Source organism: Equus caballus, chromosome 6 (assembly GCF_041296265.1).
Source record: "Equus caballus isolate H_3958 breed thoroughbred chromosome 6, TB-T2T, whole genome shotgun sequence".
NCBI classification, from domain to species: domain Eukaryota; kingdom Metazoa; phylum Chordata; class Mammalia; order Perissodactyla; family Equidae; genus Equus; species Equus caballus.
The window spans coordinates 47,673,448-47,688,845 of record NC_091689.1 but is presented as its reverse complement, the minus strand read 5'-3'; the positions used below and the strand labels follow the sequence as shown (position 1 = coordinate 47,688,845).

Here is a 15,398-nt window from a genome sequence, read left to right as displayed (position 1 = left end):
CAGCTTTAATATTCAATAGCTTTAATTCAATAGCTTTAATTCTCTAAAACATTAACTGAGTATTATTTTTTTCATAACCTTGCCACAAGTGTATTATATCATGTTTTTTATCCATATTGACCCTATATATACAAATATTATCTTCTTTCTCATATTGCAGTCCTAAGATATCTGTCGTGACAATTTTTATTTTTTCTCCTGTTTTTCATTTTCTTATTTATTTATAGGAATTCTTTATAAGCTAACATCATTTACTGTTTGTCTTACTATTACTTACTCTTAGTATTAATGTCTATTTTGTAAATATGTTCCCCAATTTTTTGCATATTAATGTTTTTAGGGGTGTGTATGTGGTGGGGGGGTCATGTGACCAAATCTTCAATGCATTACCTTTATGATTTCTGCCTTTAATGTGATGCTTCAAATGCCATTCTTCATCCCAAAATTACTTTTAATCATTTTATTTAATAATTTTATTTAGGGGGCCGGCCCCGTGGCAGAGTGGTTAAGTTCACGTGCTCTGCTTCGGTGGCCCAGGGTTTCACCAGTTCCAATCCTGAGCGTGAACATGGCACCACTCGTCAAGCCATGCTGAGGCAGCATCCCACATGCCACAACTAGAAGGACCCACAACTAAAATATACACAACTATGTACCGGGGGGCTTTGGGAGAAACAGGAAAAATAAAATAAATAAAAATCTAAAAATAGTAATAATTTTATTTAATTTAATAATTTTATAGTTTCACTGAAGAGCATCTAAAACCTTATTGTATCTGAATTTATTTTGCTGTGTGTGATGGTGTTATGCCATTTGCACAAGATAGGAATTACACTTTAGATGGGTGAGACACTTTAGATACATGATAGTTCCATCACAAAATAAAAATACAGCTGTGTAATATGGGCTTTATTCTGTGATACTATAAGGAGAGGTATATTCAATTGCTTAACAACCTGGCTAAAAGATGCCAGCCTGCATTCCAATTACAATTAAAGCAATCAGAAGGAGACTTCCCAGAAACTCACTACCATATCTATGCACCTATCAGCAATTCTCCTCCGCTTCTTCAGTGGCTCCCATCTGAATCCAGTTCCTCCGCTTGTGTACTAGATGCCATCCCACCAACTCCCCTCAAGGGCATGCCTGAGGGAGTTCTCCCCCGTCTCTCACACCCCATCCATTTTTCCCTTTCTACTGAATATCTGCTACCATGCAAACATGTTGTTCTCTCTCCCATCTCAAAACAAATGAGTAAACTCTTGCTCCAATTTTCTCAACAGCTACTGCTCCTTATCTTTATCCCCTTTTACAGCAAACTCCTCCCGAAAGTCTGCAATCACTCTCTGCAATTTCCCTCTGAATTATATCAGGTTTTTCTGCCCCCTCACTCTGCTGAAACTCCCCCCTGTAAAGCCCGTCAATGATCCCCACATCGCTAATTCAATGATCTGTTCTCAGTTGTTGTTGTTTCATTGGTTGGTTGGTTTTGCTTGATATATCAGTAATATTTAGCAAAGTTGATGACTCCCTCCTTTCAGTATATTTCTTTATCTGACTTCTAAGACACAACACTCTTTTGGTTTTTATTCTACTTCACTGGTCACTCCTTCCTAGTGTTGTTTGCTAAGTCAATCTCTTTTCCCAGAACTCTTAATTGTGGGGTGACCCAGGGACTCAATGCAGAGCCTCTTCTTTTTAATATCTCCAACCCACATTTGGTGATCACATTTAATCTCATGGTTACAAATATTTTTTATGTGCCATCAGCTCACAAATTTGTATCTTGGGCCCAGCTCTCTCCCCACAAACCCAAACTTGTATCTCCATGTACTTGGCTTCTGCAGTTGGATATCTAATACACATCTCAAATTAACCCATCCAACTGAGCTCCTGATCCCCTCACCCCCGAAACAAATGTATTCCATCCACAGCTCAGGCCAAAACCTTGCAGCCATCCCTGATTCTTCTTTTTCTCTCACATCTCCTACCGAGTCTGTCAGGAAGGTCTGTCACCTTTACCGCAAAATACATCCAGGATCTGACATTCTTTTCATAGATTTTTCTATTTTATTAATCTTTTCAAAGAACCATCTTTGGACTTTGTGGTCTGCTCTATTTTATCAAACATTTCCTTCCCTTTTTATTCTTCCTTCTACTTTCTTTAGAAGTAGTCCCTTCTTTTCTCAATTTAAAGGAATCTTTAATTAATTTTCATCTTTTTTATCTCTTATAGTATAAGCACTTTAGCTATAAATTTCTCTCTAGGTACTGCTTTAGCTACATTTCAATGTTTAAAAAAGTGGAAATTTCATTTTCATTTTGAACCATTTTTACTTTATGATTTCTTCGTTGATCCTCAAACAATGCAAATTGTTTGATTTTCTTTTTTTAATTTCCAAACATATGGGGGAATTTTTTTTATCTTTTGGATTTATTTTTAACAATTTCATTTTGATCAGATTATGTGATCACTGTTGTACCAATTCTTTGACATTGCTTAAACTTGTTCTATGGATGAGTACTAATCAATTTTTGTAAATGTTCCATTTATGCTTGTTAGAAATGTGCACACTCTTTATTATGTGTATAAGATCTAATAGCAGGTTAATAGATTAGGTCAAATCTTATAATTTTTGTTACTGTTTGTCTGCTTGACCTATCATTTATTGAGATAGATGTGATCTCCTTAGTTCCAACATCACTGAATTATATATTTTGAGGCTTTTTATTGAATACATATAGATTTTAAATTATTATATCTTCCTAGTGGATTAAAATATTTTTCATTACTGATTTATTTTCTGGTTCTTAATAATTCTTTGAATCTTAAAGTCTATTTTGTCTTCTATTAATATAAATATCACAGTTTTTATTTGTTTGTCTTTGCCCCATATATCTTATATGATTATTTGCAGATTTTCTGTATTCTAGTATTTTAGATATTTCTTACAAAGATTATTTTACTATATTTTTTTAAATATCTAATCTGATATCCTTTGTTTTTTAACTGACTATTATAACAGATTTATTTATTGTCGTTATTGATATATTTTGAGTTCTTTGCATCACTTGGAAATTCTCATCCATTATATTTTCAAATATAGCCCATTCCAACCTCTCTCTCTATCTCTCACTGCTCTGCGCTCCCTCTCTTCTGGAACCTAATTACGCATATGTTATATCTTGTCATTTTATTTTCCATATTTCTTAACTTTCTTTTCGGTTTTTTTATTTCTTTGACTCTTTGTTCCGCATTCGTGGTAATATGTGGGATTTACATTCCAGTCCGTTTACTCTTTGTTCATGTGTATCTGGTCTGACATATAACTCATCCAGTGAGTGTTTTAACAATTATACTCTTCATAATTAAAAGTTCTATTTGTTCTTCAAATGTATCTGCTCATTTCCAGTAAACTCTTGTAGTTGCACATCTTCTTGATTTTATTCATTTTTAAAATATTTTATATATGGCTGTATGTTCTTTATATGATAAATCCATCGTCTGAGTTTGTTGGAAATCTAAAATTATTGTTTGGTTTCTATTAGTTCATTCATTTGCTGTTCATCTATCCATCAAATATTTACTGAGTGTTGTGCGTCAGGAAAGTTTGTAGGTACTCATGATATAGCAGTGAACAAAATTTAAAGAAAAATCTCTACCTTTGTGGAGCAGATTCTGGAGGAGGATTGATAAGACACCAATATATGCAAGTAAATTTGATATTTTATCAGATGATTTGTTATGTGGAAAGAAAGAAAGAGAGGAAGAAGGGTGATGGGGTAAAAGATTATTAGGTAGACTAGTTTGCAATTTTATATGTATTGTTGGAAGAAAGCCTCTTTGAGACGGTGGCTTGCCTCCTCCTGTGCTAACTATTTGGTACTCATGAAGGTCTAAACTGGGGATGATTTCCTCAAGAAGAGACTTGTTTGTGCTACTGCCGGTAGCCCAGGTGACCACCATAGCTCCTCACAACACATTTGAGCCCTTATATGGTCCTGATGTAAGGGGAGTCCTCATTACAGTTCCCACATTGCTCCTCAATACAGGCCCAAGGCATAATATCCTTAAAAGGGCTCCCATCCGAATTTTCCCAGAGCTAACCTGTTTCTCCTTCTTGTTTATATCTTATATATCAGACTGGTCTCATGGTTTGTTCCTTGGTTGTTCTTTGAAGCATTTCTTCCACATACTGGAGGGTTCCCCCAGAGTACCTGGTACACTATATTGCTAGATATAATAGTCCTTCATTGCCCTCAAATAGGCACTAATGTTACAGCGGTGAACACAGTTCACAGTAAAGCTCATAGGCTAATGAGGGACCTGGACAACATTAGGCTAAGTGAAATAAGTCCGACAGAGAAAGACAAATACTATATGACATCACTTACATGTGGAATTTCAAAAAGCTGAATTCATAGAAACAGAGTAGAATGATGGTTACCAGGGTCTGGGGGCTGGTGGAAATGGGAAGGTGTTAGTCAAAGGGTACGAACTTCCAGTTAGAAGACAAATAAGTTCTGGGGATGTAGTGCACAGCATTACGATTATAGTTCACAAAACTGTTTTATACAGTTAAAAGTTGCTAAGAGAGGGGCTGGCCTGGTGGTGTGGTGGTTATGTTTGCACACTCTGCTTCCGTGACCTGGGGTTCATGGGTTTGGATCCAGGGCACAGACCTACACACCGCTCATCAAGCCATGCTGTCAGGGCGTCCCACATACAAAATAGAGGAAGATTGACACAGATATTAGTTCAGAGACAATCTTCCTTAAGCAAAAAGAGGAAGATTGGCAACAGATGTTAACTCAGGGCCAATCTTCCTCACCAGAAAAAAAAAGTTGCTAAAGAGAGTAAATCTTAAATGTCCTCACTGCAAAATAGAAATGATAACTATGTGAGGTGAGGAAGGCATTAACTAACACTAATGTGGTAATCCTTTTGTAATACATAAGTGTAAGTGTATAAATCAACTCCTTGCACACCTTAAACCTACAAAATTTTGTATGTCAATTATATCCCAATAAAACTGGAAAGAAAAGTTAAGGCTACTTTAGGAACAAAAGTCAAAGAATATACTTAGGAGTGGTCTAGGAAGGCTTCCTGAAAGAAATAAAATGTAAGGGGATACGATGTATTGTAGAATTCAAATTGATTTAGATACAAAGCTAAACACCTATGCCTGTTATATCCATATAACAGAGGTCCCCGTATTCTTGTATGTGCACACACACATATGTTGATATATATCAAGCCCTCCTTATCCTTATTTATTTTCTTCTATATTGGTCAAATGTTAACAAATAAGTATGTGAATAAATATATAAATGATTCATGGATATGGCAATGATTTTAAAAGAACAGGCAACAAAAGCAAAAATAGACTAGTGGAGCAATATCAAACTAAAAAGCTTCTGCACAGCAGAGCAAACATCAGTCGTGTGAAAAAGCAACCTATGAAATGGGAGAAAATATCTTCAAACCATATATCTGATAAAAGGTTAATTTCCAAAATACGTAAGGAACTTCTACAAATCAAGAGCAAAAAAACTCCTAATAACCCACTTTAAAAATTGGCTAAGGACTTGAATAGACATTTCTCCAAAGAAGACATACAAATGGCCAACAGGTCTACAAAAAGATCAACATCACTAATCACAAGGGAAATATAAATCTAAACCATAATGAGATATCACCTCACGCCTGTTAGGATAGCTATTGTCAAAAAACCCAAAAATACACATGTTAGCAAGGTCATAGGAAATTGGAACTCTTCTGGGTATTTATCCACATTAAGTGGGTAAATTGTATCTCAATAAAACTGTTACCAAAAATCTGTGATTTATAGCGATGCCTCTGTTTTCATCCTTGGTATTGTGAAGTTCATTTGTTCAATCTTCTTGATTAGTATTGCTTGTTGTTTATCAATTTTCAATGAACCACATTCAAAGGGGGTTTTCTGTATTTTCTCTATCTTATGTTTGCCTTCTTTTTCACTAATTTTTGTTTCCATCTTTATTAATTCCAGCGTTCTACTTCCTTTAGGCTTTATTTGCTCATCTCCTAGTTTCTTAAATGGAAGTTTGCATTTTTTTTTTCCATTTTCAGTCTTTCCTCTTTTCTAAATCTACGTATAAAATTTCCCTAGGCACTACTTTAGTTGCATTAGAGGAGTTTAGTTACATCATATTTTTATAATCATTATTTCACAATGTTTTCTAATTTTTTTAATTTATTTCTAGACCTACGTATTTTTTTGGAAGAGTGTTACTTAATTTCCCAAAATTTAGGGATTGCTAACTATATTTTCTTATTAATTGTTAATTTAATTTCACTGTGGTCAGAGAAAGCATTCTGTGTGAATTCAATTATCTGAAAGTTTTTGTCCTATCATTTGGTAATTTTTGATAAATCTTCCATGTGCGTTTACAATAATATGAATGCTTTCATCGTTGGGTGCATGTTATAAATACATTATTTAGTTAAATGTGTAGATCATGTTGCTTTACATCTCCTATATTCTTCCTTCTTTATTGTCTACTTGGTCTAGCTGCTATGAAAAAGTTATGTTAAAGTTCCCCCATTTTGATTGCGAATTTGCTTATTTCTTCTTTTCATTCTATAACGTATTACTATATACTTCAAAGCTATGTTTTAACATCTTTCTTGGATTTTAATATCTATAACATCTTTATTAAGGGCTTATCCCATTATAATGGTGAAAATTCCCTCTTTAACTCAATTAGTGTATCTTGTCTTAAGGCTACTTTTTGTGATATTGAAATAGCTACTCCAGTTTTCTTACGTTAGTGTTTACATAGTACATACATTTTTTTGCATCATTTTACTTTCAGCCTTTCTTTGCCTTCGTATATAAGGTGAATATCTTGCAAGTAGCACTTACTTGAATGTTGCTGTTGTATCTAGATTGGCTTTTACTTGAAGCATCTAATCCATTTATTTTTAAATGCAATTGCTCATATCACTTGGGTAGTATCTACCATTTGCTTTTAATTGACCCACCTGCTTTATATTCCTTTTTATCTCCTATTTTGCATTAAACAAATGTTATTATTCCATATTTTCCTCTTTTCCTTTGATTCAGCAGCTTTACTAGGTGTGGAGGTTTTCATGTCTTTCTGGGAATCTCTGAGCTTCTTGAATATGTGAGTTATACATTTCATCCATTTTTTTTAATTCTCAAAATATTATCTCTTCAAATACTGCTTCTGCTGCTCTCTCTCTGTCTCTTCGCTGCTTCTTCTCTTCTCTCTAGAACTCCCCTAAGTCACTAACTCTGTCTTGAAAAAACTACCTAAAATTCTTTTAAACCAATTCATTCAATTCTTAACTATAGACTTTTATTGTCAGTTGGTAACTTTTACTTTGGTATTTTTAATATATTTACAATTACTTGTTAATTGTTTTTTATCTTTTCACCAGTTGTTCTCTCCTTTCCTCTTTTTTCCTAAATATGTTGATCATGGTTAAAATTATTATCTGCTAACTCCAACATCTTTATCGTGTGTATTTCTGCCTTCTCTTATCTTCCTTTTTTTCACTTTAATTTGTCATGTGATTCCCATCTTTTTACATGCCATGTAACTTTTTACTGAACGCTAAAAATTGGGTATGAAAAAATAAGATACTGCAGATATATTTTCTAACACCAGAAAGGATTCATCTTTTGCTCTGCTTGGCAGGTGGAGGAGGAGGTACTGATAAACCAAGTGTCTAAAGACAACCTAGAACTGAGCTGGAACAAGTCTGGGTTGCAGTTCTGGTAACACTGAGTCTACCTCTGCTTTTCCTCTGTTCCCATGGCGTGGGTTTTCAGGGATTTCAGTTGAGAGCCTGTGAAGAATAATGCTGCAATGTTTTGGTAGCTCAGCACCCAAGAGAATGAGGGAATATCCACTCTGCTTTCCAAGATTTTTGATATAGTTCTTTAGCCTCCTGCCCTCCACAGATTTTCTAGTGGGCAAATATTTGAGAAGAAAGCCTGTTATGTGGGAGTGGCCCTCAAGTCTCCAATTCTGTCACTCTAACACCAAGTAACCCCCAAAGTTATGCTGGCTTCTCTGTCCCAGCAGTAGTCCTCTGCCTTACCGAAGCCCAGATCCTGAGCCATTAACTCATACACTAAATTGGGACATTCCCTTAGAGAAAAAGAAGCTGGAGACCTTTGGTTAACAATGAAATTATCTCCACTCTTTGGAATTTTAGCATATAGTAATCGCACCTTATCTGCAGGGAATGTGTTCCAAGACCCCCAGTGAATGCCTGAAACCACAGATACCACCGAATCCTATAGGTAGTATGTTTTTTCCTATTCATGCATACCTATGATAAACTTATAAATTAGGCATAGAAATAGATTAACAACAATAACAAATAATAATATAGAACAATTATTACAATAGACTGTAATAAAAGTTACCATAGATCTTAGCAACCTCAGCATGATCTCTTTTCTTTCCTTTCCTTATTAAGTGGAGAACTTTCACCTTTTCACTTAAAAGAAGCACTTTATGGCTTCTCTTTGGCATATCCAAATTGCCAGCATCATTACTCTTGCACTTTGGGGCCCTTATTAAGAAAAATGAAGGTTACTTGAACACAAGCACCGAGGTACTGCAACAGTCGATCTGATAACCAAAAGGGCTACTAAGTGACTAATGGGTGGGTAACATAAGCATGGATACCCTGGACAAAGGGATGATTCATGTCATGGGTAGGATGGAGCTGGCTGGAGGGCTCGAGATTTCATCATGATACTCAGAATGGTGTGCAATTTAAAACTTATGAGTTGTTTATTTCTGGAATCTCCCGTTTAATATTTTCAGACTAGAGTTGACTGCAGGTAACTGAAATCATGGAAAATGAAACCAAAGATAAGGACAGACTGCTGTATTTAGTCCATGTTGTATCCACAAAAATCTAAAATCTTTACTTTTTTTTTCTATTTTCCAGCTTTTTTAGTTGTACACAGTAGGACCATTGGCCTGCTGTGAATTCCTCCATTCTTCTTGGAAGCAGAATTTCTAGGTTTTATTTTCTACTTCATCATTTACTTAAAGGGCAATCTTGATAGACATTAGTTAACCTCCCTTTACGTCACTTTACTCATCAGTAAAAAGGAGAGAATAATAATACAGTGAGTCCATCAAAATTGTCTGTTCAAGTGCTTTCAGAGCAGGACTATAACCTATTTCTGCTCTGTGTGGGGTTAGCAATACAGGATATTTTTTCCCCAGAAAACAAATAAGTCCAAATTTTGAATCATTGCAATTCCTGACATGAAGTCTAAGTAGCAATTAGATTTGTTTGGGAGAAGGAGCAATATTCTCTGATTCCCAGTGGAGTCTGGCCAATGTCAATCCAGATCATCTGACATCATCTGTCATGTGAGGTTGCCCAGTCTACTTGAAGAGGAATACCGTTTTTGAAATTAAGTATCCAGATCTGGAGTCTGAAGCCTAGAATCATAAGTGAAATATTCTCGGGCAAACTGTGGCCTGTCTTATGATCCACTGATTTTTCAGGTCTGAATGACTATAAGAAAAAGAACAATTCTGATTGGTATAGAATTCATGACTGCTACTTAAAGCTTCTGATGAGCTTAGCCCTGTTCTTCACTTCATTCCCTTTAATCTAATCCTTCTAACTCTCAGGTCGATGGCACCGAAATGTGTGTGGTTCATCAGAAATCCATCCAGCTGCTAGCCCATTACAGTGACTCTGAACTCGTCTACCTGCTCAGAGTAAAGATTCTAACATTTCCTGTATATCTCTCTCAGATGCTATGCAGAACTCTACAAATCAAAAGGTTACCTCTGATAGGACCTACGTAACACCTTCTATCTCAGACTACTCACTAGATTATTTTCAACTTAACTTTTCCTGTTCTTTCCCATTTTTCAACCCTATGACTCTCTGATCGCTAGGAAACCAGATCCAGATGCTGCCCAGGGGCAACAATTCCATATCTGGCCCAGCAGGCTCTGCAGCCTCAGAGGAGAGCACTGCTCACTGCTCAGGTGAGGGGGTCCTGTAGACAGAAAACCCTTCTCATTCACTGTTAAATGTCTCTTTGGCATGACTCTTTCTCCTCAGACAGCAGACAGCTCCGCCTGGTGAACGGGGGAGGTCGCTGTGCCGGCAGAGTGGAGATCCTTCACCAGGGCTCCTGGGGCACCATCTGTGACGACAGCTGGGACCTGAGTGATGCCCAAGTGGTATGCAGACAGCTGGGCTGTGGAGAGGCCCTCGATGCCACCATCTCTGCTTACTTTGGGGCGGGATCAGGCCCCATCTGGCTGAAATGCACAGGAAAGGAGTCCCATGTGTGGAAGTGCCCTTCCAGAGGCTGGGGACAGGAGAATTGCAATCACCAGGAGGATGCAGGGGTCATCTGCTCAGGTAAGGTCAGTGCATTGTCCTGTGGCTGAAAGAATGGAAAGTTCCAAGGAAGCTGGTGTCTGAATACTGGGACAATAGAAAATGGAGGGGCTAGAGAGGCCTGAGACATCTACCCAACAACCCTCAGTACACAAAGCATCTGTGAATGATGGGCTTCATTTACTCTCTCTTATAAGTCTCAACTGCCATTCTTGTCTTCTCCAGAGGCCTTACCTGACAAAATACTTTATTCTCTTATCCCAATTAAAATCCATCTTCATAATTTTTTTTATAATTTACTTTTTGTAAGAGTGAAACATTTGCAAATCACCACACGTACTCCCTTTGTACAGTGAGCCTATCAGAGAAAGGGCCAAGAATGAGGATGTACTTTCCTCAGTTGAATTGTTTTTGTATGCATAGCGTGAGACACTGTTTTGCACTAGGTTAGTAGAAGTAGAGGCATAGGGGATATCATTAAACAAATCAGAGAGGAATTTATGGATTTATGCCAAATTGCAAATCTCCTTTGCAAATTTAAACTTAAATATTCATACCTCTTTGGCCAGTAGGACCAGAGAACTGTGGATGAAATGCTCTGAGTCACAGGTTCTCCTTCCATTGTCACTAGAAAAGGTTCTTTCTCCATTTTTTCTTTTAAAACATCTGTATAGACTCAGACTTTGGAGGGATACTTAGCCATGCACTGGCAAGTCAGTGGTGGAGGCAATAAAACATTAATTTTTGTGTTTTATGGTAAGAGATTATATAGTTTATACCTGATGGCTTAAATGATATGAGAATTGTATTTGGGGGTTTATTTCATAAGAATGGGAGTAAGGGAGTAAACACAATTTTTGAAGAAGGTAGAAAGGCTTATAGTAGCTGAGCAGGAGGGGAATGTCAATAGGAGCTGACAAAGGGCACATAGGGGTCTCTCTGAACAGCACTGAGGATCCAAGTGTGATGTGGAGAATGCTACGTGTGCCTAAGGACACGGGATATTTATACAGCAAGAGCCCAGACAAGGATATATCTGACCACAGTTTTCATTTTGCCTTGGGTAGCATTGATTCATATAAATCAACACCCTATGCAGAGGCAGTTTCCCTTTCTATGTGATATCCAGGCCTCTCATAAACTCTTCAGGAGGCTTAAAACTGTCTACTTGTTTTCTCCTCCACTAGGAGAAGGCTTTAGGTTAAAGCCCTACAAATATAAGAACATTGTTTTATTGTGATTTACACTCCCAGCATCTACCAAAGTTCCTGGAATATGGCAAACTCTAAAAAGATGTTTGTATTTTGAATAAAACGACATGAAAATGGACTCTCACTGTTGCCTTCGAATACCTTTTTCCTATCTAACTAACAGACCTGTGCACAGAGTTTAGCTATGCCTCCTTTGAAGCCTCTCCTCTCTCTCCATTATCATCATTTCCCAAACAGAGGCTCAATTTTTGCCTATTTCTGGGCCTCCAGTGACCCACTCTCCTTGCCCTTTGCTGCACCTCAACGGAAAGGTCATGCTGACCACCTCTAGCTTTCAAGGCTGAGTGGTCAGCCCAAGGTAGAGGGCAAGCTTGGTCTTCAAGGAAAATTTTGATCTTTTTGTATCTCTGAGTGGCCAAATACCACATCCAATGGAGACAGTTCCCCTATCTCAGGCAACACCGTGTTCTGTTCCACCCAGAATAGTAGAGCCTGGAGTGATGGATAAGAGCCAAAAGGATACAGAGGCAGGTGAGGCTGATGGTCAGAGGCCCTGAGAGTTCATTTGGATGCAGATAATTAACAGCTATAGGCAGGATAGAGAAGGCAGTCTTGGTCTGAGAGGAAGAATATACATGGTATCCAGATGAAAGATGATGAAAACCAACCTGTTCAACCTGTTCATCCTTGCTGTCTTTCTTCTTGAGATAAAATTGAGCCCCAAAGCTATAACAATGAGAGGGGACATTTCTTCTGGCCAAAAGAGCCCTGAGCAGAAGCTGAGATGTAGAAAATGGAGGATCTCCCAGGCTCAGGCACAGGTGCAATAAGAGTAGTTTCCTGAAGACCTGGCCCCCCGAAATCCCTCCAATGACTCAGGTTGACGTCTTTCTTACAAATGGGCTGAATTTGGAAAATGGAGGCCACCTATGTGAGAGAAGAATAGAGGTGACGTACCAAGGAGAGTGGGCCATGGTATATGCTTAACACATGACCTGAAGGAAGATGAGATGTTGTGCAGTAACCTGGGACGTGGAGCTGTCATTGAGAACAGGAAACAGGACAGAAGAGGCTTTCTGGAAGCCAACAGTATTCTCTAACTCTGTAACCTCGAACAACTCACTCTTGTGACAGAACCTCCCCAGGTCTGTCTGCTCTGGCCCAAAATAAGAACACAGTACTTGAGCATCCACAATATTAATTACACCCTTTAAAGCTTGTTGATCTTTAATCTTAGCATTGAAAGAGGCCATATTTTGCTTGGTGTGGGCCTGGGTGCCTTCTTTCTTTTTGATCAAAATAACAGTGTGTATCTCTTCATATTTATGGCCCAATATGTGAACCTAGTTCTCTACAGTGTAAGACATGGATTCCAAATTTTAGGGATTTTTGTTACTTTCCATTTTTGTTATGTTGATCCTTCGGGGCTTCTGTGGCATTAGGTTAAATTTATTAATTCTAAATTCAGTAGTCCTTGGTAAAACTGCTTTTTCTCTGCCACCTCTTCTGCTTAGGCAGAATTTCAGAAATGTGCCCTGACTTTTTTCAGGTCAGGTCAAGAGGACTGATTTCCATTAAAAGGACAAAGAGCTGGACAGGAGCTATCAGTGTAAGCACAGTCTTCACCCTAAAAATTTCACTCCCTCCTTTCAGATGAACCAGTCAGGAGTTCAGCTAGGAGCTCCATGTCAGTTGGGCTCTTCCTCAGCCCTCATTTGTACAGAAACTTCGTTTACTTTCCAATAAAAAGAGAAATGGCACAAAACAAGTGGATGTTATCTGCATTAAGCCCAAATTCTATTTTAACTCAGACAACAACTGTGGAATTATCGGATTATTAAAACTTCACTTTTCACTAACGATACCAGTCTTGCACAGATATTAATATGTCCTTACCAAATCATAAACCAATGAAAGGATTTCCGGATCATAGTCAATATGGAAATGTGGGGTCATGTTACATGACACGCTGAAAAAATTTGTGTTGATGGGAAAGCCCTAGAATGAATCTTCTTTACAATCAACTTTATTTTTCAAAAGATATGTGTAAGTTATTTTTTTCTCTCGGTGTCTTACACTTCACTTCTGATGTGTATATATTTAATTACTATAAAATTTATTTTAGAGATTGATAGCAAGTAGGGTTTTTATGTTATTATTTTTAAATCTATCCCTAAGTTTTTCAACACTATTTATTGAATAATTTATCTTCTCTAATGATTTAAAATATTAACTTTTTCTATATTCTATATTAACAGATTTCTATATGTGTATATGTGTGTGTGTCTTTGAGTCTATTAGATATTTATGTTCTGCTCCATTACACTGTAGTCTATCGTTACACACGAACACAGTTGGTTTTAATATTTTTAATATCTTATCCCCTCATATCAGCCTTCTGTTTCATAAATTCCCTTGCAATTTTTACATATTCTTCCATGTGAATTTTTAAATCAAGTAGAAAATGAAAAAGAATTAATAGTAATTTGCATTAGAAGGCTCTATACTGATGTGTACAAGACCTTATTAATTGTTCAGCATATATTTCGGTATCTAATAGTGTCAGGCTAAGTAAAATAGCATACAAGAAGGATTTCTTTCTTGTTCTTTCTAAGTTTGTGATCTCATGGGATTAATGTAGAAACTAACAACTTATTATGTAGAAAGTGATTATGAGTAGCCTATGACCAACCTCCCAACCAGAGCAGACTAGGAGTCCTAACCCGAGTCTGTCTGGAGAGACGGAAATGAAGAAATGAAGGGCAAGCAGATCCTCTTCTCTCACCATTCATTCTTGTATAAGAGGTCAAGCTGATCCTTCAATTCTTTAAATCCTGTGGTGTCGTTCCTGTTCTCTCCTGCTCTCTGTAGCAGATTTTTATTTTTTTAGAACATTCTTTCTGAAAATCTATCATACCTGCCTCAAAGTGCACATACTTATGCAATCACAGTCCTTTACCAGAAAAAATTCTACCACTTACATAAATAATCATGAGCACACTCAAAAACCAGGCAAGTGTCTAAAAAATTGTTCCTTATGATTTCGAGAGGGGAGGTTCATTGAATTATCTTTCCTCTATGCAAAATATGGTCCCTGGATGACCAAATCATGATCATGAGTCTCTCCCTTGGTCTCCTTCCTTCAGTCATACCTCATACCGTCCCGACTTAGTCTACCACACATCCCACCCACACTCCACTTCCACAAAAGTTGCTTCCCTTTTTCATTCTCCCTTCCGTCCATTTGTAGCTCTTAAGATTGTTTTTTCTTGTTTGCAGTGGGAGAAATGGAGAGTAGCAGAGTTAGGAGGTGGAAGGGAGAAACCCAGGGTAATAAAGTGTGTCCACTTATCTGTGGACAGCTTCTTTCACAATCAGCCCAACTAAGAAATTCTTGTAATTTTTCACCTTCAAAACTTATCAGAAAAATAAAACGTGAAACCTTTTTTTGTTCCACAAATACTGGATACTGGCCATGTTTTCCTCTTTTTTTTTTTTCTTTTTTTTCTTTTAATTTTCTTGTTGGATAAGCCAGACAGAGAAACACAAATACTGCATGATTTCACTCATATGTGGGAGATAACTAATACATGGATAAAGACAACAGATTAGTGGTTACCAGAGAGGAAGGGTGGGGCGGGGGTGATGGGCGAAAGGGATAAAGGGGCACATATGTATGGTGATGGATAAAAATTAGACTACTGGGGATGAGCACTATGAAGTGTACCCAGGAACTGATAAATAATAATGTACACTGGAAATTACACAATGTTATAAACTAT

The 15,398-nt window shown here is 37.2% G+C and overlaps 1 protein-coding gene across 1 annotated transcript in view; it reads left to right on the top strand.

Moving 5' to 3' along the window:
• Positions 1-15,398, top strand: part of LOC100147591 (antigen WC1.1) — a 52,848-nt gene that overhangs the window by 2,664 nt on the left and 34,786 nt on the right. The window contains exon 2 of the mRNA XM_005610904.3: positions 10,121-10,426. Coding sequence (XP_005610961.2) covers positions 10,121-10,426 — 306 coding nt within the window. The remainder of the gene's footprint in view (positions 1-10,120; positions 10,427-15,398) is intronic.